The sequence below is a fragment of the Pogoniulus pusillus genome, chromosome 30 (assembly GCF_015220805.1).
Source record: "Pogoniulus pusillus isolate bPogPus1 chromosome 30, bPogPus1.pri, whole genome shotgun sequence".
Lineage (NCBI taxonomy): Eukaryota > Metazoa > Chordata > Aves > Piciformes > Lybiidae > Pogoniulus > Pogoniulus pusillus.
The window spans coordinates 10,335,342-10,361,984 of record NC_087293.1 but is presented as its reverse complement, the minus strand read 5'-3'; the positions used below and the strand labels follow the sequence as shown (position 1 = coordinate 10,361,984).

At 38.7% G+C, this 26,643-nt stretch overlaps 1 protein-coding gene across 15 annotated transcripts in view; it reads left to right on the top strand.

The window, feature by feature from the left end:
• CLIP1 (CAP-Gly domain containing linker protein 1) overlaps positions 1 to 26,643 on the top strand; it is a 72,304-nt gene that overhangs the window by 22,128 nt on the left and 23,533 nt on the right. For 4 of the 15 annotated variants that reach the window (XM_064168314.1, XM_064168299.1, XM_064168300.1 and 1 more), the window contains exons 4-17: positions 5,922 to 6,046; positions 6,938 to 7,154; positions 10,040 to 10,237; positions 10,587 to 10,690; positions 12,655 to 12,715; positions 13,804 to 13,836; positions 17,876 to 17,980; positions 19,481 to 20,425; positions 21,720 to 21,836; positions 22,753 to 22,810; positions 23,050 to 23,133; positions 24,167 to 24,323; positions 24,949 to 25,114; positions 25,209 to 25,424. In XM_064168314.1, the coding sequence (XP_064024384.1) occupies positions 5,922 to 6,046; positions 6,938 to 7,154; positions 10,040 to 10,237; positions 10,587 to 10,690; positions 12,655 to 12,715; positions 13,804 to 13,836; positions 17,876 to 17,980; positions 19,481 to 20,425; positions 21,720 to 21,836; positions 22,753 to 22,810; positions 23,050 to 23,133; positions 24,167 to 24,323; positions 24,949 to 25,114; positions 25,209 to 25,424 (2,586 nt within the window). The remainder of the gene's footprint in view (positions 1 to 5,921; positions 6,047 to 6,937; positions 7,155 to 10,039; positions 10,238 to 10,586; positions 10,691 to 12,654; positions 12,716 to 13,803; positions 13,837 to 17,875; positions 17,981 to 19,480; positions 20,426 to 21,719; positions 21,837 to 22,752; positions 22,811 to 23,049; positions 23,134 to 24,166; positions 24,324 to 24,948; positions 25,115 to 25,208; positions 25,425 to 26,643) is intronic. The other 11 variants (XM_064168303.1, XM_064168302.1, XM_064168308.1 and 8 more) reach the window with 9 other exon arrangements.

Here is a 26,643-nt window from a genome sequence, read left to right as displayed (position 1 = left end):
GATATGGTCATTAGTATGGTTTTCCTTTAAGCTAATCTCTTGTTAATATTATTCAGCCCTTTGATCCATGCTCTGGAAGTAATTGTAAATCATTTCTGATAAAATCTCTGGACTGTCAGAGGGGTAAATAATAATATGACAGAGCAGTCCAGAGAGTCTCAATAGGTAAGAGCGGTTGGTTGCATTTTGCATTCAGTAGCAGAGTTTAGAAGCTCAAACAGGAGGTCGTTTGGCCTGAAGAGGAGGAGACTGTCTACAACTACCTGAAGGGAGGCTGTAGCCAGGTGGGGTTGGTCCCTTCTCTCAGGCAACCAGCAACAGAACATGGGGACACAATCTAAAGTTGTGCCAGGGGAGGTATAGGCTGGACGTTAGGAGGAAGTTGTTGCCAGAGAGAGTGATTGGCAATGGAATGGGCTGCCCAGGAGGTGGTGGAGTTGCCATCCCTGGAGATGTTCAAGCAAAGCCTGGATGGGGCACTTAGTGCCATGGTCTAGTTGACTGGACAGGGCTGGATGATAAGCTGGACTGGATGATCTTGGAGGTCTCTTCCAACCTGGTTGATTCTGTGATTCTATAACATTCATGGATAGCTGTCTGCTGGAGAGAGTAGTGACTGGAGAAGATCCAGAGCTAAAGGTGGTGAAGAGAAGTTTGCACCAATGTGGCACAAACGGAATGACACACATGGTGCTCTAAGCAGTTCTGCCCATGGTTTTGGTCAGGACTCAGGTACTCTATGTAGTTATGTTCTTAGTTATTTGAAAAGTCCATTGGAAATAGTGGTGAGAGTTCAGAACGCAGCTGCAAAATGAGTCAAGCAAGAAAAGTATCTTGCAATAAAATATCTGAAGAGCTCAATCTGTTAAATTTACAAAGGGTAAAATTTACTTAAAGTGTGTGTTCCTGCCTGGTGAATGCCAGTTGGTGAAGAGCTCTATAATCTTCCACATAAAACCATAATGAGAGTTAGTGGCTAGAAGCCACAGTCAAATTTGTCTTATTTCAAATTTAAATGTGCTTCTAACAATGGAGTGATTAACTATGAAAATAGACTGTCAGTGGAGCATGTTTTCTGATGGATATCACTTCTTATTTAAAAACATCAACACATACAGCTTAGCTCAGTACAGTTACAAGGTTAATTAGAGATGTAGCTGGCTGAAATGTAAAGACCTGTTTGAGGAGAGCCAGAGGGGATGATCCAATGGTTCCCTCTGGCGAGGAACGGGTGAATAAATGGGATAAATGCAGTTGCTTTTGTCATCTGGAAAAGAGTGCTCTCCATTTTGAGAAGCAAGAAGATTCTGATCAGTAGATCCCAAATTTTTCTAGATGTTTTTTGCATTTTCAAGTGTTGCATCTTACGGGTCCTGTGATTTGAATGGATCTGAAAATGCCAGAGTCTGTGTGACAAACATACCCAAGCAGTGTTTTTCAGAAGTCACAATAAATAAGTGGCCGGGCGGAAGGAGGGACAGAAGGCTTGTTGCTCGCCTTTTTCAGCCGCCCTCCGAAGTCATACTGTTGCACTGACAAAGGTTCAGACAGTGACCATCCTCTTTTTAGAGAGATCTGGATTTTCACGGGGTGCTGTTTAAATGGTCTCACTTTTTAGAGTATCTCTTATTCCTTTCCTGGATTACACTGATTTATTTGTTTCTTACTTCTCCTTATCATTGGAAATGTGACTTTACAAAGATTCTCACAGTTTGTCCTCATGCCAATGTACTCTGGTCATTTGGAAACTTTTAACTGCTTCAGGTTTACAGACCCATTTTGCTACTTACTTTACATTGCAACACACTAATGTAAGCTCAGTTATATTGATTACATGGAATGTAATCACTTTTCCCATGTGTTTGACGTAACAGTAGTGAATTCCAAGGAGATTTCCTTGCCCCACGGTGACCTGTAGCCTAACCTAAACTCTCCAGCATATTTTTGCTTTATATTTTATAACTTGTCTACATTGAGTCTGGTAACTGACTTTAAAAAGGTCTGGCAGTTCTCTTTTCTGCTCTATTATTTAGTGACCTACCTAAGCATGAATGAAGGTCATGGAAAGTTGTCTGTGATAGTAATGCCCCATTTTTCCATATAACTTCTAGAAAGTTTACTATGTAACCTTTTTTCCTGTTTCTATTAGAAACTGGGATTTGGGTTTTGAGTCCCTTATGCATTACTAGGAAGTAGATCTGCTGGCACATGCAGTGATTTCTTTGGTTTGGAGTTGGTTTTATGTTTTTTTCCCCTGTAATTCCAAGAATATATTTTAAAATAAAAATTATATATATATATATATATATATATAATTAAAAATATATGCTAAAGTACCATTCCACTTTCACATTGGTATATACAATTTACTATAATATTGTCTTAATCTTTTTTCCCCTTTAGAGCACTAAATGTAAGTCTGTATATATACAGCGGCTTCTGTGGATTGAAAAGCCTTTCCCACACTGTCTAATTTGTAGCACCTCCTGTTGCACAGCCAAGGGAATAAGTGATTATTTTCTTAAGTGCTTTTAAGAAATGCACCTAAGTGCAGCTGAAAATAAATCTATTGTTTTAGGCAATGTCTGTGAATGACTGGAAGGCTTCAGTAGGTTTAGGTTTATAAAGTAATGCCAACCTTGTCTGTAACCCTCAAGACTTTTTCATAGAACTGAACAAATCTGTGTATATTGACCTTCATCAATGCTAAAAACATTTCAGTACCACAGCCCACCCTGATTCCTGCTGTTGATGAGGATACACATTTCAGTGTCTGCAGAAAGCAGAAATGTAGTAGCTGGGAATTCAAAGAAGCTTGATTAGGGTTGGAAAGGGAAAAAAAAACACACATTTTTTTGGCATTCTTCCTTGCATCTTGTTTTAAAATAACCCTGGTACCATGGTTACAAGACTAGTCACAGTGCTGTTTCTCCTGGGGATCTCATGTTGTGCATCCCCATATGTTCTTGGAATATGAATTCCTCCCTTTGCTGACTCCCACCTGCCTTGGTTTGTGGTCCCAGGCACGTCCACTGCCATTGCTGTGGCAGATCCAATGGACACTGGCCATTGCCAAAGCTTTGCTGCTGTATTGTGTCTCCCAGACTGTGATTTGTACACAATAAATAACATAGTATATTTTTACCTAAATTTGGAAGATGAGGAAGGTCATTGTATGAAACAGAAAGGAATGACTGATCTGCACCCAAGTTAAATTTGTCTTTTTCTAGATTCAGCATTTTTTTTCTATGAGTTTATTCAGTTTGAGTTGGAGGGAACAGATTGAAACAGTTTTTCCTGTCTCTAGGCGTCTCTGCATGTAGTTATCCTTTTCCACTACTGTGCTTCTGATAGCTCTTCTCTGACTTAACCCTCAGATGGAAAGGTTTTGTGTGTGTGCTTCGGTAACTATTAACAAAGCAAACAAAGAAAGACCACCACACACAAAAAAAACCCACCAAACCAACAGAAAACCTCACCACAAAACAATTCACCACAAACTGCAATAAAATTCCTTGGCCTGGCTACACAGTTCTGTGAAAGGAGTTGAGGAATCCTTCTGTGCAAACCTGACCATTGTCTTCGAAGGGATGCTTCTTATCTAGCCCATTGTTCTGGCTTTCCTGTCTAAATTCTTTAATGGGTGTTTTACAGCCTCTTTTGATTTAACTCTGTATATTCAGGCAAACAATAGTACAAAATTGAGTAGAGAAACTGCTTACGGAACTAAGCAGTCTTTTCACCTAAATATGTCTTCAAAGCTTATCTTTAAAGAAAAATTTTAAAACAACCCTTATCCAATATTGGTATAAAAGGAGTAAGGAGAAGAACTTGGTGGAGCCATCAGGGACTGATAGCACTGCCACGAGTATGTTTTCCTCTCATGCTGATAATGTTAAATATTATTTTTCCATTTGTCCTTTGGTTAACAGTATTTATCCTCTTGGAAAAGCAGGTTTTATCAGAGAGTGAACAATGTGTGTCAACTTAAGGGATTGTTCTTCCCAAGAGATACGTTTAACAAATGTATATTCCCTCTTCACCACAGTGCCACAGAGGTCTGGGTTCCACATGACTGCTGGGGCTGGTTGCGATGCTTTTTTTCCAAGACAATACTCCTGCTTTTCTTCTGAGAGGGGAAGTTTGCTCTTTGCCAAGAGCACCAACTACCGATGTTCTACTAGTTACTATATTAGGCCGAGTCATGATAACTGTAAACTTTGTGTATTTTTATGCCATGAAGAGTAATAATTTGCTACAGTACCCTTTAAAGCAAGATACGGAGGCGATCTGCAGACTAAACGTTGTTACAAGGCTGCCTCTAATGAGAAAAGAGATGCCACCTTAAATATGGATGAAAGGTGTCTCTGTTAGCTTTCTCATTTTAGTCATATCAAAAAGAGTTAATTATTCTTCCCTCCTTTTCTAAGGTTTGTGTGGATTAGGGTTTTTCTTACTCATCAGCTTAAGCCTTGCATTGCTGTCTGAGCTGTCAGCTCTGGGAAGTTGATGAGCCAGACGCTAGAGCACCAACGTGTGTGGCAGCTAGTGTGCTCTAACCCAGTACTTTGTGGAGGCTTGGTGCTTTCATGCAAGATAATGTCCTCTCCTCCTAGATTCCTCACAATTAACCTCCTGTGTGAATACTTCCCAGAGGTATTAGTATAAATTATCTAGTGTGCTATGAGCATGCACCTTAATTTGCATCACAAGAAACTGCTTGTTCTCCAGTTATTCTGGGAAGTTCCCTCCAAGAAATGTAAAAATTAAGTTAAATCCACATTTAGTACATAAAAGAAAACTTGCAGTATTTGTGTGAAGAGGTTGCAAGCATGCTCTATGCCAAGGCTACAAAATACTCCTCATTCTGTAATGTGTGCTGGGAAAAGGTGGAAAAAATCCCAATAGCCCAGAATGTCTGTGCTGAATATGGTGAATCTCTTGAACAGGTTTTCATTAACATTTCATTGTTTTCATAATGTTGACGCAGGCTGAACAGATTTTCACACAAATAGGACACAACATATTGTCATGCTGACCTGTGAGAGTCCTGCAGTTCTGGCTTCTGGCCCTTCCTGGCAAGTGTCAGCCACACTGAGCACATTTTGCTTCTTCACTTAATTTAATTTTCCCCTCCACTGCTGTATCTTGCAGACCTTGCAAGTAATGGAATGGCTGTAAATACCTAATGCTATGAATCTGAAGACAGGTAGTCTTCCTTTTAGGAGTATTTGAGTTATGGGTTGGTTTGAAAAGATGAAGAGAATGATTCTCCCCTCCCCAAAAGCTGCAATAGCTGTTTGCATCTACAGTTTCATAGAATGCTGTGCATCATAGTTTATGTCAGCTCTTTTTGTAAGAGGGCGGTACTATGCAGTTTATTTGGAGTATTCCTTAGGGAAAACATGAAAGACTTTTTTCTCATTTAATTTCTTTCCCTTTCACTCACAGCGTTAGCATGAGAAATAAGCAGTTCTTGGATATCTTTACTGATAGAAGTTTGTGTGAAGCCATAGTACAAATCTATTGTAATTGCTGCGCTGATTGTACGAAGTCTTGTTAAATGTATTTTTGATCTTTGAGCCATATCGAGTCACCCAATACAGCTGTGGCCTTCAGTCATGACAAACTTCCTGAATAACAAATTAGACAGAACTAAATGCTAGGAAAGTGATTTTGGGTTTCATGTGGTTAGTGGGTTTTGGTTTGTGGGTTTTTTTTATCTAGAAACAATTTGCCTGTGAGATCTGTTTAGCATATTGAAACAAACTCATAGGCAAACGACTGTGCAGCTTGAAATTAGAACTGGTCCCATCACTAATGTGCTTTGTGAACATGGTTATAGTGAAAGATTTTTATGCTCTACTTGTCATTTTCATTTGGAAGTGTATTAAATGCAGTTGTGTCTCTCACTGCTTCAGGTTGGTGGAACAAAAGCTGGAGTTGTGCGTTTCTTAGGAGAAACTGACTTTGCTAAAGGAGAATGGTGTGGAGTAGAACTGGATGAACCACTAGGCAAGAATGATGGAGCTGTGGCTGGAACAAGGTTAGTTTATCATTAGTAGCCACCTTAAGGATTTTGCATCTTTATGTTGTTTTGGGGTTTTTTTGGGTTTTTTTTGTGTAGTATCTTACATGAACCTTTACATCAAGGGAAGTAGACTATAAACCTAACTGTCTGGTGCTGGTGGTGGGTGATCATTAGACACTAATTTGAATTTTGTGATGCCTACACATCTCTGATAGTCTACATCAACTACACATTCACTGGATTCATTGATCTCTTCTACTCCTATGTGAGTTTTATTCATAGCACAGTTTCCTGATTTTGAATGTCTGTTTAGTTTCTTAGCTTGAAATGAATGCTCAGTTTGGAAAATATCTCTGGATATGTAGTAGCCAAAATTACAAGAAATATTCCTGCATCACAAGAATAGAAAGGTCTTATACCAATAGTTGCCTCATTGTAAAAATTTGGAGCACTGTATTTGACTTCTGTCTATATATCTATTCTTTGCTTATATCAACATGCATATGTGTATAGATAAGTGTATACTAAAATATGAACCAGCTTAATTAATATAATTTCTCTTTTTATTCTGTGCTATCACATTTGTTGGCAGCTCAGAGAAATGTATTGAAGACAAGAGATGGCAATGTTAGCCTTTGGATCTGAATGGAATTTTTAGGGAACAGAGCTCTGTAGCTCAAGAGCTTGAATTTCTGAAGTCTGATGTAATCCTGCTGTTCAGCCTCTCAAAGTCCCCTTTCCAAATCTAGTGTTTAAAAAAAAACATAAATGCAAGGCACCAGCTGTTACCCTCCCCTTTAATACTTGCAGGCTATTGATCTAGAATTCTTTGTGAAGCCAGACCGTGTAGCTGAGAAGGCAGAAGTTGATTTAGCACCCTCATCTGTCTGCTTTGCTCTTTTGAAGGTATTTTCAGTGTCAGCCCAAATATGGTTTGTTTGCCCCGGTGCACAAGGTCACGAAGATTGGATTCCCCTCAACCACCCCAGCAAAGGCAAAGACGACCGTGCGCAAAGTGATTGCGACTCCCACAGCCCTCAAACGGAGCCCAAGTGCATCTTCTCTGAGCTCTCTCAGTTCTGTGGCATCTTCAGTAAGCAGCAAGCCAAGCCGTACAGGACTAGTAAGCTTCTTTTTCTATTGCATGCTTTACCTTCCCAAACGGGAGTCCACATGGCACTTGCCTGTGGTCTACTTCCATAAATTGAGAATAGAACAGATCTTGAGCAGAGCATGATATGTGTTTAATTGTGCTCTCTTTTTCACCCAAAGCATGCATGAAGGAAGGAAATCTTAGCTAGCCCTGAAGAGTATAGCTGAATCCTTGAGTATTTAAGCTTACACAGTTAATATAGGCTAACTGAGTTGCTGCAATAAGAAAGGGGCTTGTGGTGCCAACAAACTTAAAATGCATCAACGTTCTCTGTCTGGAATCTTCATTTTGTTCATTTTTCCAGCACTACTTCTGTCATACAGGGTTTGCATTTGAGGGTCTGCTATGTGCTAAAGCTTCCATAGATCAGACTGGTTTTATTAAGCAGAAAGCTTCAAATTGTCTAAGATGTAAAAAAGTTTTCTTTTACTATTAGAGATGAGTCAGCTGAGAAATGCAGAAGTAGCAACTGTCAAGTCTTTGCTGACAAGAAGCCTCTTTCTTTTCTTTTAGATTTGGTTTTAATCCTATGAATTCGTAAAGGCTAAATGTTGCAAAGTACAGTGGCTCAGGTGAATCCTAACACAGCACTAATTCCGCCTAATACACTACTGTGGATTCTTTTACAGTTGCTCTGTTACGTAAATGTCCTAATCTTGGGTTGCTGCAGCAAAACCAGAAATCTTCTGGGAAAGCTGAATTTTAAAGAGTCTCTCATTCCAAGCAATGAAAATCACAGAAAGAATTGGATTTTTCCTTAGTCGCCCTATTTTTTTTTTCTTCTTCAAAGTACATAAATACATCTCCTTAGAAAGAGATCACTCCCACTGATCTGGAGCTGGTTAGCTGGCACACTGTCCCACTGACCAGCAGGTGCAGAACAAGAGATGACTTACTGTAGCACTTCAAACTGAAGCAGATTACAAGTGACCAGAGGTCAACAGTTGGTCAGGGCAACAGGGTTAATGCCTTGTCACAAAAAGCGTAGGGGATTTTTATTTGGCACAAACAGTAGGACTTTAGTCCTTAATCCGTTCTGGAACTTGCACTTCTAGCTCCAGAGTGCCCTCTAGTCTGAAATAGGTGCACTAACAGCTTCAGGTTCTGCTTTAGGTTCAGGGCAGACTTCATGGGCTCATGGTGAAGCGCTGTTATGGACCTCTACACGTTATTCTGAACGATCTTGCAGCAAGAGACTATGCTGTAAATGTCTACAATAGATACGCTCTTCCCCGAGGCTTTTGTATCTTTTGGGCCATAAAATACATAGCTGCTGTAATCCATTATTTCTGGAATTAAAATTCCAGCTTTCTTCCAACCCTTTCTCACAGGTTACCATCCCAGTTAAAACAACTGTCAAAGTAATTCTGTGACACTTTCCCCTTTAAATTTAAGCTGCTGGAGAAACAGGATTTCTGAAATCAGTTTTGCCATAGCAGACTTCGTGCTCCAATTTCTAAGAAAATTCTAACTTATCTGAAATTGGTAGGCTCTTACATAGTCTCCTCAGTTATTCAGGTTTTTTGATGTTTTCTTCTTCCTGTGTAAGAAAAGCAACTGTCAAAATAGGTGATGTAATGATTTAAGAGGGCTGTCTGACGCAATTTATATTTATTGCCAAGTCTGAAGGAAGTTGGAGCTTCTCTGAGATCTTTCAGGTTTACTTTAGAATCAGGAGCTAAGTCAAGTTTTATTTAGTAGCTGGATTTGTTAAAAGCAATGTGTTCTGGAATGAGATGCCTTCTAGAAACTGAGAGGATCTGAAGCAGTTAGGGATCAAAGTGAAAGATGGTTTATTCTGCCTCGAATCTTTGCAGTCACTTGGTACAGCATTTGCAGCGGATCATAGATGGATGAGTCGAGGCTGGGAGTAGGCAAGTTGGAGAGACTGTGTAGTAGTAACAGAAGGGGAAGTGGTTTTGTGTGATAACAGGAGAATACATCTGTGTTATGCTTTCTGTGAGGGATGTTGTCCAGTGCCAGTCGTCCAAGCTCTAAGTGGCATCTATTCTTAAACATTTTGATCTCTGAAAAGATCAGGGAAGAAATATACTCCTGTTCTTGGGCAATACAGTTAATTTAACAGAAGACCAAGCCTTAGTGTTGGGTTTTGTTTTAAATGAGGCTTTAACTGAGATTTGCATTTAATACTGAGACAAGTTTCTGAGCTGTCAAATTTCAAGTCAGTTCTTATAAATTGGATTTTTTTGTTCAGTTTTTTCAACTCTTGCTCACTTTTACTACTGCAGGGTTGTTTTTTTCCCAAAATATTTCCATTCTAAGTGATATAAACATGTTTTTATCAGATGGTAATTGTTCTTCACAAGGCTTTAGCTGCAAGACTGTCTCTTTAGGTCAAGGTAAATGCTTTTTATCCTGGATGCTCTATTGCCACACATAGTAAAGGCGCCAAATTCTGGTGGAAGTTCCAAAAGATTTGAAATGAGGATTTGAAAATGCTGGTGACCCAAGATGATGACTTGGTAACTAGAAGCACAGTATTTTTAACATGCTAAAAGGCTGCCTTTTTTAAAATGCAAAAAACTGCTTAGAAATATAATGTGTTAGCCTTTGTGTGAGTCTGCTGAGCACACCTTCCACTGAGACTTTTTGTTTTCACTGCAACCCTTCTGTCTCCTACACACTACCTGCTGATTGCTACAGAGCAGTTTTGCTACATATCTATGGCCATTGTTAAATTCTAGAATAAAGATGAAGTAATTTAAATGTAAAAAGAGAAGGTACAGTAGGTCACAGAAAGCATTTGCTTTACTAACCCGATGTTTGTAGAGCCTGGAGATATCCCTTGTTTTCACTTAGTACAGAATGGTTATTAATGTATTTACTTTGTGAAGTTGACAGAAACATCCTCCCGGTATGCAAGAAAAATTTCTGGTACCACAGCCCTACAGGAGGCATTGAAAGAGAAACAGCAACACATTGAGCAACTCCTGGCGGAAAGGGACCTGGAGAGGGCAGAAGTTGCAAAAGCAACCAGTCACGTAGGGGAGATAGAACAGGAATTAGCACTTGTTCGCGATGGACACGATCGGGTAAGAGTGATGACGTTGTTCTTAAAATAGGGGCTCTAAGATAATTGACTTAATTTCCAAACTTGGGGTTTCATATTGAAAAATGTCAGGGAGTAAGAGGAGATGTTACAAAACTGAAGTACTCCATACCTTTTGACGTGTTTCTTGGGGGATCTTTGTTTGATGAGACAGCAAATCTGTTTCGTTTAATTTTGGTTGAAATAAATGACACTTCCATTAACATCTGCATATTGGAATATGATAACATTCCTGTGCCTTGTCCCATCACTGTACCAAATGGTGATTACTGAGGATTCATAACTGGGATAAAATACCCAAGATTTTTTTTCTTACTCTTCCTGCTAATTAGCATGTCCTGGAGATGGAAGCAAAAATGGACCAGCTACGAGCTATGGTGGAGGCTGCTGACAGGGAGAAAGTGGAGCTTCTCAATCAGCTTGAGGAAGAGAAAAGGTAATTGAAAGCTGACTGTTTTAGTACAACTTGTTTAAAAATCAACTTTGCATTAGAAGCAAATGCTGTGGGGACTTTGAAATGTGAAAAATGTCAAACAATGTGGATATGGGTAATTATGGTGCAGCATTATATTGCAGTTTGTTAAAATTAATTCTAAAGAAGCAAATTCCTTACATTTGGAAAGAGAAAGCCTGATCTTCCTGAAACATTTTCCATCTTGTATCTGTTTCCACCTGAAAATGAACATTTCTATAATCTCGTCTCCTGGCAATGCTGCATTAGGAATTTACAGATTAATTCTCTTGTGAATAATTTATTACTGCTAGTCATGCTTCTGTCTTACAGGAAAATCATCAGATCCATTCATTTTAATGCCTTTGCTAATTGCCTTTTGTAAACACTTGAAGAAAGGAACTGAGATTGTCAAATAGGTTGTTCTTTATGATCTTGAAGGTCTTTTCCAACCTGATTGATTCTGTAAGATTAGGAGAGGAAATAATCTGTTAATTTTTGGGACAGGGTCAATAAAGGAAATAATCTGATAGAATTCAGAATAGGTTTGAAAAGTCAGCCTGTTTAGAAACCTATTGTAAGTCTGCCTTGTAGACTGCACCCCTGAAATCAATCAGATGTTAGCCTCTTTGAAAAGCCCCTGTAAAACAAGAAATTGGAGATGAGAAAATTCAACGGTAAACCCTGGGAATTCCTTTCCCATTTTTGTGCTTTTTATGTACAGTACAGTTAGGCCAGGAATTATTTGTATATTCTCTACAAAATAATGTAGTGGGGGTTTAAATTAAATAATACCATAAATAAATAAATAAGCAGCTCTGCAGCTCCTCTGGTAGCCAGGCTGTGGACCTACTTTCACTGTGTGCCAGGTCAGTGGGGGGCTGTTTTACCGCAATCGTCCATGGCCTTGAGCTCACCTTCAGTGCGTTGCTAGGCAGCCTGGCAGTGTTGCTACCCGATCACTGGAGTGACATCCTGCAGCCTGGCTAATACTCCTCCTTCCTCCTAACCACTCCAGGCTTATTTATTTTGAAAGTTCTCTGTAATATGTATTCAAGTCAGTCTTAGCAGTGACTTGAAGTCAAATAATTTTTAATCCTGTTTTGTAAAGCACACTGACAAGATCCACTTCCAATGATAAGTTTTTAACCATACTTTTTTATTTTAGACATCCATCACTTGTAACTCCCTTTGATGCTATCATTTCTACATCTGTCAGCCAAGTTGCAGACACCAGCCACCTATGTAATTCAAAGGAAAGAAGACAGGCCTGTCTCTTTCTTTGCAACAACTTAGTGTTGAAAAGACCAGTGGAAGGAGGAGATGTGACCCCTTGTTCATTTGGTATACCAGAGTCAGAGGAGGGAAGAAAACTTTTTGGCAAATTTTAAGTCAGATATTAGCTTTTCACTTCTGTCTTCTCATTGTATAGCTCCTGTGTGGGGAAGGCAAGTCAATGTTCTTGTTTGCTCTCCCACTCTGCATCTTGGAGCACATCTTGACACCTCATGTGTTTGTGCTAGAGTTTTGATGCAAGTTGGTCATTGCACTTTTAGAAGGTCCACAGGTGTCTTGATTGCGTCCTCACTTCCTGGCTGTTTCTTAGGTGAATGCTACAAGGTACAGAATGTGAGATCAGTGTTCATTTACATCACCTATTTTGAGTACATGCAGAAATCATGTTTTGAAGGTTTTCTTTTTAACTCATCAGGAAATGCAACAAAACGCTTTATAGAGCTGTAAGAGGGCTGATGCCTTTGTCAGTGGTTTTGTTTTAAAGACAGCAGCTTTCCATCTCTCCAGTGTTTCCTGTGAGAGATTTCTCTTTGATGCTTCTTGCAGTTTGTTGGTACAATGAGAATGATGTCACTGTAGCACTGAGTTCCAATGAAAAGCTTGAAAGCATTTTCTTTCCAAGATATCTGAATCTTACTGAATTGTCCCCACAGGAAAGTTGAAGACCTTCAGTTCCGTGTGGAAGAAGAATCCATTACCAAAGGAGACCTAGAGGTAAAATATCTCCAGCTTCATAAGCAGGATGTACAGTAGGACACAAATGCATTCACTTCAGATTGAGTGTACTGCTCTCTAGAAGAGAAAAGCAGAAGTGATGAATAGATGGTTCAAATGTATGGAAAACATGTGGAAATGATTCCTAGTTCCTCAATCCTTGAGCTACAGGACTGCACCCTTAATTCGGTCAAACATTTGAGTGAAGGTTGTACTGTGAAATGGCTGTAGTTGTTTCATTTCAATTAATTCATAAAACCCTCTACTTTTTGATACTTTCTGGTGTATGATATTTTACTAATGTTTCTAAAATGGTTTAAAAGTAACCACCAACAAAAGAACACTTCTGAAATGGCAAGTTAATATTTATGCCTTCAAAAATTAATGTTGAAGACTTATTCTGTTTGTCTTCCATAGGGAAGATTGATTAGCAAAAACATTTTATTGTGAGAGTTGTTGTACACAAAATCTAACCAGCAATTAATGTGTGCAATTTTTATCCTTCTACTATGTGTGTAACTATAGTGTTGGGCTGAACCACAGTGTGCTATTGCACAATCAGAATAGGCAGCGCTTAGTGAAGGATTACTCTCTAATCTCAGATATTTGAATCTTGCCAATTTTATACCAAATTCCACATTAAAAAGCAAGATACTTTTAAATTGTTGCACTCTATTGTTTAGTGAAAAAAAAATCTTGCACAATGTAAAGTAGAAACTTGATTAACTTGTGTTCCTGTAAACCATTTATGATCAAAGTGCTAGCCTTATGGAAGTTACTCATTTCATATAACATTTCTTTTATTTTAATCTTCCATTCATTTTAATATACCTATCAAGGGTCTTCACAGGATGCTCTTTTGATTCTTTAGTCCACGGAAAATTTCAGGGCTTAATTTTTTTGCTGTTGTTAAAACAGTTGATAGCCACCCCAAACCATCTTAAAGGCTTTGGTTTGTCAAGCTGCATAAATTCAAGAGTTTAATGTGAATTCAAGCCAATGTATCCTATTGTTTGTGTTGGAATGATAGTGCCAAGTCTGCAGGTGAATTATTTTTTGTTTGTTTGTTTTTTTAATTCTACTGATAGCGAAAGAGGCAGATTTCGGAAGACCCAGAAAATGTAAGAGGGCACTTAAATGTGCAGAGATGTCCCATGTTAACAGATTGTGTGCAGAAAATGCTTATACTTATTCACTAACTGTATAATCTGTTATTGAGACATTGACTCTAGCATTTGTGTGCATGTTGCTTTCAAAGCAATTACAACATTTATCCAAAGGAATGTGTGTAATGACTAAACATTGTAATCCCCATTAACAGGAGAGAGGGCGAACGTGTCATTGGAATTCTTCAGGGTCAAAAGCTGTGCAACTAATTGAAGAGTATAGGAGCTTGTAGAAATGACTGTAAGATGTGGGATTTTGGTGGCTTTTATCACAAAATTCTGCATGCTTTCCTAGGAGCTCCTGCTCTTCAATAGATGCAGTGTCCAATTAGCCAATTAATTTTTCTGAGGGAAAAAAAATGGATGTATTCCCTACCTCCCCCTATCTGTTTCTTTTTTGTGGGCATGAAATGCTAAAGGGAGAGGCAATCAAAAATGCCTGAAGAATTAGTGTGCAGAGTTGTCTGGATTTACTGTAGCTTCATGTAGCTTCTCTTTGAATGATGTAGGAAAAGTACATGGTACTGGATAACAAAAATGGCCTTACAACACGTTTAAGCAGCCTTCTTGCTTCCATAGCTCAGAAACGTGGCATTTAAAAGCCCTCTCTTTGATTTGACTCAGAAAATTTATCCCAGGCTGCTGCCTCTGCTGCGTCCCAGCCAAGATAGGAAGTTCTCAAGACTAAAACTGGTTTCCTGCTGTGCGTTCTTAGGTGTTCCTTTTGCGAAGCTACTTCAGCGATCTGGGTCTCCTCTATTCTTCCAATCAGGCTCACGGTGTGTTAGAAGTAAATCTGCATGTGCCCTTCCTTTCTCTTGTTTTGTGCACTCCTTGTTTAATCCTATCTTTACTCCTGATTTCCCTATTCTAATTTTTCCATTAAAAAATTGACATCTTCCCTCTCTAAAGGAGAGAAGTGAGTGACCACTTAGTTTCTAGGCTAATGCTTCATAATCTCGGTCGTGGTCTGTGATTGTCATCCCAGCACGAAGGGACCAAAGGTCATCTTGCCCCTACCCTAGAACTGATTATCAGCATTTATGGGGTTCAGCACAATTTCACAGCTTGACCTGCAGGTGGAGAATTTAACAATAAGGTTTATTTTGAAGTGACTACACAAGTGCTGGACACAGCTGGTGACTGTTCTCTGAAGTTTGGAGTTCTTTAAGGCTCAAGGCAGAGTAAAGCTTATCTCAGTTTGCTAATTGTTCTTAATCTATGAAGCTTTGGAGAGGGCAGAGATGCTTTCTTTGCTGATTTGTGGGTTTCTTTCTCGTTTTCCACCCAAGCTAGGGCTTATCAAATGTTTTTTTTCTTCTTTTGGTAGTATTCTTCTCTTGTTGGTTTGCTGTGCTCTGGGTTTCCTCACAGAGGAACACAATCGTTTAGATATTTCTCTCTAGATGATCAGGAGAGAAATCCAAGTGATTCAAAATTTTGTGGTGATTTTTTACCTCAGGGAAGCTGGAGCCTGTCCCTTGGAAATCAGATTTGCTTAAAGAATTATCTTCCATGCCCTACATGGGGAAAAAGGTGTCCAGCAAAGATCTCTGTAGCTGGTTTGATTTGGGTTTTTTGATATTTTCATGTTGATAGGTTTTTTACTTTTTAAATCTCATCTTCTATGTATTACAAAGGGAAAAAATGCTCCAGTAATCAGTGACAGTATCTCTGATCTTCAAGGCAGTGAAGCAATGTCTGTAAAATTAATGATGAAAGTGTTTGGCATTTTGTGTAGCATTGAAAAACTTTAGATATCATATTTTGTAGTCCTACTGGGAGAATTCTCCAGCTGTCAAATGTGGAGGTTAGATGGGTTGGTTTTTTTTTTTTGTTGTTGTTAGTTCTTTGTTGAATTGGAGCAAGGAGGATTTGAATATTCAAATATTTTAAATGGATTACTTGTCAGAGTCACCATTTTGTTGTGGATCAGAAGTAGTACCAGCCTGTCTCCAAGAGAGGACTGAATTCCAGCCACTTACAAAATAGTGTTATTTCCATTAGAAACGGGAGGCATCAGCAGTAGTTTGTGTTCTCATGAGGGTTTTTTCCCCATAAACACTGAAGAACTTCCAGATGGAAGAACAAATCTGCTATGGAATTCCAAAAAATAGGCAATTGTGAGAAGCAACTTCTAGTGATTGTGGATTTTAGTATCCTGGACCTAGTAACTACATACAAAAAAACCCAAGTCTTTAAAGCTGGAAAAGTGTTTTAAAAATGAACCTGCCAGATGTCTGCCTGCTTTGGGGAAAGAAGATAACTCAGTGCTGTCAGAAGGAATACTGTGTGTGGAGAACAAGCCTGAAGCAAAACAAGAGGCTCATCCCCATCCCACTTGCTTTGCAGACACTGCATATGATCTTTAACCACCCTGGCTGGTCTTCAGACAGTTCTAATCAGCTTGTCAGTCTATAAATAACACAGTTCTGTAGGGACCTTTCAGTATCATATTACAAAGATCAGTGAAGCAGCAGTGTCCTGCCAGCTGTGCAGACACTGCTGTGCTGTGGCTTTCCCAACATTGAGGCTGTGGAATTACTCGCACATCTTCCTGTCCTTTTGGATTCCCTCAATCCATTGTTCAGTGGGCAGCTGTCCAGGCTGCATGACTCTTAACAGCAGTTCAGAGGGTTTGGGGTTTGCTTGTGTGACTTTGTTCTGCAGTAAATTAACTGCAGCAGGTAAGCTGTGTGGAGAACTTTCATCAGGACTGATGGATGCAACTTCTTCAGTTAATAAACACATCTTCAACTTCAGTCTTCTTCTGGACGTTCTCCTTACTCTCAATGTGCACAAGCACCTGAAAAGACACTGTGAAGCTACAATAGACTTTCATAATAATTTTAATTGTTTAGACAGTCAAGACTGTCAAGACTGACAAAAGACACGTGAACCTTGGCACTTCAGAAATGAGCATGGCATCTAGTTCTTTGTTTCTCTCTTTTTCCAACACTCCCCAACATTTCCCCACTTCAGAGGTGCAGGTTGGATTTGGGCTTTTCCTGCACCTCTCAAACTTCAGGCTGCCTTGTAGGCCTCTGGAAGTATCTGGACATCAAGCTGGAATATCCAATACTGTATTCTTGCTAAAAGTTCTACCTTTTTGTAAGCAAAGGCAGCATATATCTGCTCACTTCACTTCCTCTACTTCCTGCTTCTCTTTAGAAATCTGTTAGAGTTATAAAGATCTTAAGGGTTTTTCCCCCGTTACTTCCACATCTTGTTCTGTGTATTTAGACTTCACTAAGTGTAGAGCAACCCGAGCTGATGCTCTTTTTTTCACCTGTTTCTAAACGATCTTGATGCTTACTTCCTTTCCTGATGGAGGATGAAAAACTAGGAGGCTTCTGTAGTTACAGAATACCATTCTCTATATGTCTATTCGGATAGTTCATACAATAGTAACAAATGAACTTTAATGTCCCCGTGTCTTGGCCAGAAGGATTTTTATGGCTGAGACTTGTGATATAGCTACTATTGGGAGGGTAGGGAGGGGGAAGTTTAAAAGTTTTGATTTGTCACATGAGAGTTAGTGGAGTTCTTGTCCCCTGGGTAATGAGGTCGTTTCTAAGACAAAACCAATAAGTTAAAGAAAAAAAGTGGGATAACAAGGAAAGGGTCAGAAGAAACAGTGCTATATAAACACGTATTTTTTACATAACTATTCTAATTTGTGCTGAAAACTTCATGTACTGATAAATAACTTCTTCTCAGCTGCATGAAACTTTTTTGTCCATATTTCTTCGTGATTTATTTTGGTTATTTTATTTTTATACATTTTTAATGTTTTTTACACGTCAGTCCATCTACACCTTCAGTCCATCTTTCTCATCCATAGCATTTCCCTGTTCATTTTATCCACTGCATCTTCTCTGCTCATCATTGGTAGAAGATTCTGGCAGCACGGCCTGCATGTGGCTCCCTCCTCTTGTGCTGGCATGTGATGGTGGCACCGTTGTGTTCTCTTCCTTTCCCTTTTTACTAACAGACGCAGACCAAACTGGAGCATGCCCGCATTAAGGAGCTTGAACAGAGCCTGCTCTTTGAAAAGACCAAAGCTGACAAACTCCAGAGGGAGTTAGAAGACACTAGGGTAATGGTTTTCACTATTTAAATAACAAGAGTGATTTGTGTTGTGGAGGATTTCTGATGACACAGTCTACTGTGGGTATATATCTTCTTTTTAAGACATGCTAAACAGGTCCTTGCTTCTGCCACGATCAGTACTTGTAATAGCTAGAGCTGGAACACTTGAAAAACTAGCATTAACTTTGAGCTTCAGTGTTGTGTGTGTGTGCCTGTATATGTGTACTCATTCTTCAGAAGAATTCAGGTAAGAAGTCTTGAAACTGCAGAATTAATGGTTGGATCCAAGTCAATAGTAGCAGTTATGCAACGTGACATAAATGAACATTCAGTAATTTGGTTTTAGAAATGGCAAAATTCATTTAATCTCCAAAAAGTAATATTGACTGTGCCAGTACCTTTAACACAAACCTGGGGCTTGGTTTCTGAGCTGCTTAAATAGTTGTACTACTTCCTTTGCCAAGTCATGGTATGTAGTAGCTTTTTAGTTTTTACACCCGTGACATAATCTTTTCAGGAGTATCTCAGTAGCATCAGTAATGCTGTTACCTGTCAAAATATTACTGGACATACTTCGTTCCAAGTCAGAAGTTCAGCAGTTGTCAGTTCTTAAGGACATGGGTAGATTGGATGGACATTTTTGTGCTCACATATGGCTTTTCTTGATGTTGAGTTAGGGATGAATCTGTAAAGCCAAGAATGCACTCTATAATAAATACTTTTATAGAACAATTGCTTGTAAGTAGCATCTCTTTTAGGATGTTGGTATAATAAGGGGATTGAAACAGTAACTTCCCAATTAGAAGTAATTGTGGTAGCTTTGCATGCTATTCTCTACCACAAGATGCTTCTACAGTCAATGAAAAGTTCAGATAATGTGAGGATGCTTTTTAAGAGCAAACAACGGGTGGCTATAATAGGAACTGCAAAGGATTCGTAAGCTGAAAATGCGTTAGTATTTTCCCTGACAGTCTCATGAGATGAATTTGGCAGCAATTGTTTCAACAAATGAATACCTCAGGGCTTTCCTTTCTTCTTCAGTCTGCTTTAAAATAGTTTTGAAAAACATTTAAACATTGCTCCTATGCATAAGAGCATGTTGTAAGTTAGGTAGGAAGTGGTTATTTCCACATAACATCAGAAAAATGAACTTAAATAATTTCCACCTTTAGAAAAAATGTAATATGCATGTAATACAAAGACAGATGCTTTTCCTTTCTTTAAAGCAATAATTTGTACATAAATGAAACAACAGTTGGCCTTGCTTCCCAGCCTCCCATGTAAGAACAGCATTTGCTTGTGCTCTAAGGTTTCTTTGGAAATAGGAGCTGACAATGAAACTCAAAGATATTCTCATCCCAAATGTTGGTAAGAATGCACTAATAATGTTAGTTTGCAACACTCGATGGTTTCTTTTCAGTGAGGCCTGAGTATTTCTGACATTTGAGTATTTGTATTAACATACCTTCTGTAATTCTTTCTTTTCCTAAAATGCTGTGAATCACAGGTGGCCACGGTGTCAGAAAAATCTCGCATCATGGAACTGGAAAGAGATCTAGCCTTGCGGGTGAAGGAAGTAGCTGAGCTTCGAGGGAGGTTAGAGTCTAGTAAACACATTGATGACGTGGATACTTCTCTTTCCTTGTTACAAGAAATAAGTTCTTTGCAAGAAAAAATGGCAGCAGTTAGCAAAGAACATGAGAATGAGATGAATTCACTGAAAGAGAAGTTTGGAATTAGCGAAGAAGTATTGCAGAAAGAGATCAAATCGCTTTCAGCTTCGAATGAGAGAATGGCAAAAGAAAATGAATCCTTGAAAACTAAGCTTGATCATGCCAACAAGGAGAATTCAGATGTCATAGAGCTGTGGAAGTCAAAGCTGGAGTCTGCAATTGCGTGTCATCAGCAAGCAATGGAAGAACTCAAAGTTTCTTTCAGCAAAGGTGTAGGGACTGAGACAGCAGAATTTGCGGAGTTAAAGACTCAGATTGAGAAGATTAAGTTAGACTATGAAAATGAAATGTCAAATTTAAAACTGAAGCAGGAAAATGAAAAATCTCATCATTTAAAAGAGATTGAGTCACTGAAAGCAAAACTGTTGGCAGTCACAGAGGAGAAAGATCAAAACCTGGAAATCCTGAAGACCAAACTGGAAAGTGTGGAAGATCAGCATCTAGTAGAAATGGAAGACACTTTAAACAAATTACAGGAAGCTGAAATAAAGGTAAAGGAGCTAGAGGTACTGCAAGCCAAGTACAATGAACAAACCAAAGTTATTGATAGTCTTACACCACAGATCAAAGCTGCTGAAGAAAAGCTTTTGGACCTTGCTGCACTTCAGAAAGCCAATTCTGAAGGTAAATTGGAAATCCAGAAACTTAGAGAGCAGCTTGAGGCAGCTGAGAAACAAATTCAGAATTTAGAGACTGAAAAGGTTGATGGAAGTAGCAAGGTTTGTATCAACATCCATCCTTTTATTTTTACTTTCTTTTTATTTTATGTCTACATTGTTCTCATCTGCTGTAGCATATACATCACAGAAACAAAATTTGTATCAAATGAGCATTGTAGGACCTTCTGAGGAGGTTTAGAGGAAATGTTATCTGGGTCACATCTCTAAACAGGTTTATAGTGCTTGGTCTAAGCACCACTCTAAGCAGAAGTACATTTCTTTGAGAATATCCCTGCTGAAATCTTCGTGTTGTGGAAAAGTTAATTCAAATTATCTGGGAGAAGAATCCATATATCTTAAGATATGATTTTTTCCCCCTTGGACAGTAGAAGTTTTCACATAAAAAGTAACTTGGGGCTCAGTGGGGAAATGTTTTGTTTGTACCCTCCTTGCTCTCATCAAACAAGATGATAGAAGAGGTTGTTAAAGCAAAAAGAATCTGGTGGGACTTTCTGCAAGAGAAGAGTATGCAGTGGTGGTGTTAGGTTCTGTTTCACAGCATTCTTGAAGCTCGGGTTGCAGTGTGATCAGTCTTACTTGGGTTTGGGTCAGATGTCTCTTTAAAGTTATTAGCATGGCATTCAGTACTTGAAAGTTTTTCTACCACTGCAACTAGAAATAAACACTGCTCATTTCATTTTAGGAATTTCTCCACATCCTTAGTGTATGCCTGACCTGACAAACTAGAGCTCAAATACTAAGAGTAGTGGGAAAATAACTGGAGATAGCTTTCCTAAACCCTTCTCAGATGGTTCCAAGATACAAGATGCCGACAGAGCTTTAACTGTGTTCTGGAGGTTACACTGGGTTTCTGCACTACCTCTGTGTGTGATACAGAGCCTTTTCAAAACTCTTACCCTGTATGTGCATTGATCTGAATCGCCAATGAAAGTGTAAATGCTAAATTAACCAGTTAAAAAAAACCAAAACAATAAAGAACCCAAACTCCTAATTCAGCCAATGCTGTTACTTTGGAAGTTTTGAACTTTCTCAAAAATATCTGCCATTAAATAACATTTTTACCATTCATTCCAAGAGAAATAAATCTTAATGATTTCAAACATATTCCAAGATGCAATTAGCACTGTTATGTATGTAGTCATCTGTGGCAATCAGCTTCACTCAATTCACACATCACCTTTTGTTTTTTCTTCAGTTTTTTTTTTCTCTTTAGTTTTCCATCTTACAGTGATTTTAATATTCTAGTTATTTCTTTCAGATTCAACTTTTATTTTTCCTATTTTGTCATTCATGTTTGTAATTTTATTTTACTCCATTCCATCACCTTTGTTAGGCTAGTAATCTGGCCAAAGAACTGCAGGGCAAAGAGCAAAAGCTTCTTGATCTTGAGAAAAACTTGAGTGCAGTAAATCAAGTTAAAGATTCTTTGGAAAAGGAACTTCAAGTTTTGGTGAGTAATACCCACAAATTTTGACTCTATCCTTTGGATTTTGGTTTTCCTGGTGAGAATGTAATATTGGTGGATGTACTCTGAGCAAAGTCTTTAAAGCTGTTTTACTCATCTAAAGGAAGACAAGGGTTTGTGACTGACAGGATCTGGCTGAGAATGAAAAGAGCATATTATCAGGTGCTTTGCTTCAGTAGAATTCCCATTTATGAATTTCAGATGAAATACAAAACCAAATCAAAAGCAGCATTTTGTTTACATTTAGACTACTGATTAAGAAACACATGTCCCTTTATTATAACTGTTGTAGGGTTAATGCTGAGTATATACTTCTGAAGACATATTTCATCTCCTTTCTCTGTAGCTGGGTGGGATTTTCCTGAGAAACTACACTCAAGTTAATAACGAAAAGATACTTTTAAGATTTACATTGTAAAGTCTTTCTATGGCCATAGTAAATAACTGAAGTTGGTGGAAGTGTCTAATTTCTATCTTACTCAATATCCTCCCCTTTCTTCACTGCCTATTATCTTTTTCTGATGGTAGAGCTGGATAACACTAGTTTGAGGCTGACCACAGGGTTGCTGATGTCCACTCTGTAGCCTCCGAGTAGCATGCATAGCTCTTTGTGTTGAGACCCAGAAATCTTATCTGCTACACTGAACTCAGCCTGCAATTCTGTTGCCACAAAGAAATTATCTTGACTGTTTACACACTTGCTTGAAACCAAGGCAAGGGAAAATCATGCTTTATATTGCTGAATACACCTATACAACACTGTAATTTACAAAGTTCATATCTGTTTATGATAGGCCTGAAACTGTTCTATGTTGCACTTGAAAAATACTTAACATAAATGCAGTGGTTGCATTATACTGCCATTCCCAAACCTTATCTCAATTTTTTATCCATTTTTCAGAAAGAAAAGTTTACTAGTGCAGCTGATGAAGCAGAAAATGTTCAGCAATCTATGCAAGGTATGTCTGCTCCTAAACTAATCAAAGAACTAAAAAGCTGCAGAAAACAAATGCTGTAAAATAAAGGAGGTTTTGCAAATACTTTCAAATTTACACGTGATGTTACAGCAGTTTCAGCAGCTATGGAGAGGACAGGATTATTGCAATCTCTCTGTTTAATATACCTACCTTGCAAGTAGGTGGAAATCTATTCATCTGAGTAGTTACTAACTTTTGTTTTCAAAATTTTGCTTGCATAGAAACAGTAAAAAAACTAAACCAAAAAGAAGAGCAGTTTGCACACATGTCCTCAGAACTGGAACAGCTGAAGTCTAGTTTGACTGGTAAGGAAGTAATAAACTGGAATGTTTTGACAAATCCCTCAGCTTTGTGCTTTCCTTTGCCTCCTGCTCAGCTCACGGCATCTAATGATTTCAAAGATATATTTTGCCTTCTGCCTTTGCTTTAGGCAGAAAGTGGCTTTTGTGGCACTTTGTATAGTGACCCAGCAAGGTCACCATGATCTTAAGGTAATAGTGCAATAAAGCAGAAGATTTCCTGATTCAATTTAATCCAAATCAATAGTTAAAGTCTTTTTCAACATTGTAATGAAGTCCGCCTGTTGTGGTAGTCAGATACTAGACAAAGGCTTAGGGACCAAACTGAAGCATTACAAACATATGATTAATTCACAGAAGCCTTGTCCCAGAGTAGTGTTTTTGTTTTAAAGGGTATTTAAAACCCCTGTACATTAGTCTGATTGTCTCATAGGAGGGAGCCTTGCTGTTTCCTTCTAGTTCTACATCTCTGTCTGAAGCCGATGTAGAAAGAAGTTAAGAATGAGTCTGTACCCTGTAAATAAGCCTTTCCTAAAGCGGTTCTGTACCCTGTAAGCAAACCTTTCAAGGCATTCCAGGGACTGTAGAAGTCATCCCAAGGGCTGCTCTTGCCTGCCTTGGACTAATTTTTTCACTGTAGCTTTGTTGCTAGCATTGTCTTCTGCTGCTCTACTAACTGCCTGGTGAGTTGTCTCACCTGCAAGATGCGCATACCTCTCCTACTGCATTGCTTGATCGCCCTCCGGTGTGGGCAAAACTTGGATCAGTGTCTAATGATCTAAAGTTAGGTAGCTTGCTTCTGAAATAAAGATTTCTTGACTAGTTGCCTTTTTTTTTACTGTTTCTCGAGTGTTCTCAACCTTCTGCTACAGGTAACAGTTCAAATGTCAGACAATTGTAATTTGTAATTCTAAAAGGATAATTTGCAAGCTGTGTAGCATCAATATTGCTCTACTTATAGTTATTTTCTCTCTTCTAGCTGGTATATGCATACCCTTTCTCTGAAATTTACTAGATTGCTAACCTTTGTTTTGCTCAGTGATGGAGAAGAAATTGAAGGAGCGAGAAGAGAGAGAGCAGCAACTGATTGAAGCTAAAGCCAAACTTGAAAATGATATAGCAGAGATCATGAAGTCTTCAGGAGACAGCTCTGCCCAGCTTACAAAAATGAATGATGAGCTGCGATTAAAAGAGAGGTATCCCATCGGTGTCAGAACGTTGTCACATTCGTTCTTCACTCCAAGCTGCTCAGTTTATCTTTTTTGTAAATATCTGAACAAGATGTTCTCAGGTGTCACATTGATCTGACAAGTGAACTTATTCTATCAAACTAAGTCTCCTCTGAGTGATACGAAGAGACTATCATTTAAGCATTCTAAAGTTCTTACGTAACATGCTTCTCCATGCCCAGAGTAAACCACTTTGTAGTCAGCTAGACTGCTCTGTGCTTGTTCTTCATAGTTCTTTGACTACCTGGTAAACCTGCTTTATTCTGATATATGAAAGGTATGGGTCACATTTTTGTCTAGCAATAGAAAATGTGTCTTGCTTAAAAAAAAAACTTGCATATATAGTAGTTGTTCTTTACAGCACCTTGGTCTGGGCTCAAAGTGACTGCCAGCTGTGTTGCCCTGCACATGAGCAAGTGCTTGATCTCACTTGTGTGTATCTAATCTAGCAGAACTTTCTCTATATGTTAAGTAATTAAATCTCTTTTTAAGTGCTGGGGCAGAATACGAACTTCAGCATAATTTAGTCTTTTATCTCCGTGCTTGTCGTGCTGTCAGCAAAAAGTAATGTTCTTTTATTTGGTCTTTTTAGGCAGTTGGAGCAAATACAACTTGAGCTTACAAAAGCAAATGAAAAGGCTGTTCAGCTTCAGAAAAATGTGGAGCAGACAACACAGAAAGCTGAGCAGAGTCAGCAAGAAACTCTCAAGATTCATCAAGCAGAACTAAAAAATATGCAGGATCAACTGCTGGACATGGTAAGAGGAACTTTCAAAAGCACTAGCTGCATTTGTGCAGAATATTGTACCATTGCTTCTCTGACTGCGTTCCAATTGTTTCATGTTCTGTCAGAAAAAGCAAATTGAGACTACCCAAAATGAGTATAAGGATCTCCAGGCAAAATATGAAAAAGAAACTTCTGAGATGATCACTAAACATGATGCAGATATCAAAGGGTTTAAGCAGAACTTGCTGGATGCAGAAGAGGCACTGAAAATTGCACGGAAGAAGAACAATGAGTTAGAAACACAGGCTGAGGAGCTGAAAAAGCAAGCAGAAGAGGCCCGAGTATGTATACTTTGTTACTCTGCAAGTAATTTAAAGTTTACATCTTTCTGTTTCAGTGTTTTCGCTTGGCTTCACCATTTCACAGAAAGATTTTTACAATGTGTCTTTCCTTTTTGATCTTTTCCATGTAGATTGCTCTTGGTTAGGGAGAAGTATACACAACTAACTGTCTAGTCTAGATTACACAACAATTCCTGAAATATGGTTCTTTGAAGTTAAAATTTTGTGTTCACAGATATCTGACTCAGCACAATCAGTTGGAGCCAAATTGCTTTTCTGCTTTTTAAATGCTTCCATTTTAAAACAATTTAGCCTGGAGAAGAGGAGGCTCAGGGGTGACCTTATTGCTGTCTACAACTACCTGAGAGGTGGTTGTGGTCAGGAGGAGGTTGCTCTCTTCTCTCAGGTGGCCAGTGCCAGAACGAGAGGACACAGCCTCAAGCTACGCCAGGGGAAATTTAGGCTTGAGGTGAGGAGAAAGTTCTTCACTGAGAGAGTCATTGGACACTGGAATGGGCTGCCCGGGGAGGTGGTGGAGTCACCGTCCCTGGAGCTGTTCAAGGCAAGATTGGACATGGCACTTGGTGCTATGGTCTAGCCTTGAGCTCTGTGGTAAAGGGTTGGACTTGATGATCTATGAGGTCTCTTCCAACCTTGATGATACTGTGGTACTGTGATATTATGATATTCCATTTGAAGGTGTTAGACACTGGAATTTCTATTCTGTAGTATGAGCCTATACTATGTGCAGCCAGTATGTAGCTCAAGTTTAGTGACTTTTATTTTTCTCTTCTATTTCTTTGACATTACTGCTTGCTTTCATTCCTCATTGGTTATTTGCTATAATATTTGTTTTGTGCTTCAGCAAAATATTTAGTGTATAAATTGGCACACACATGAACTAAATACACCACTGATGTGGTGTTTTGAATTTAATGGGTTGTGACAATATGTTTTAGACAGACTCATGTGGAGAGTTGCTCATAGAAAATGAATTTTAGAATTGGAAGTCGAGTTCTAATGTAACTTCTGCATTTTAATTGATGTGGATTCTCATGATGTCATTCTGTGGCTTTTCTTTCTGAGTAATTTACATTCAGCAAATCCGTTGAGCTTGAAAAACAAGATGAAGTCTTGTACAGAGGAACCCTCAAAACAGTTTTGGTTTTTGGGGTATTTTTTGTTATTTACTTAACCACTTAAAAGCTTTCTTGGGTAT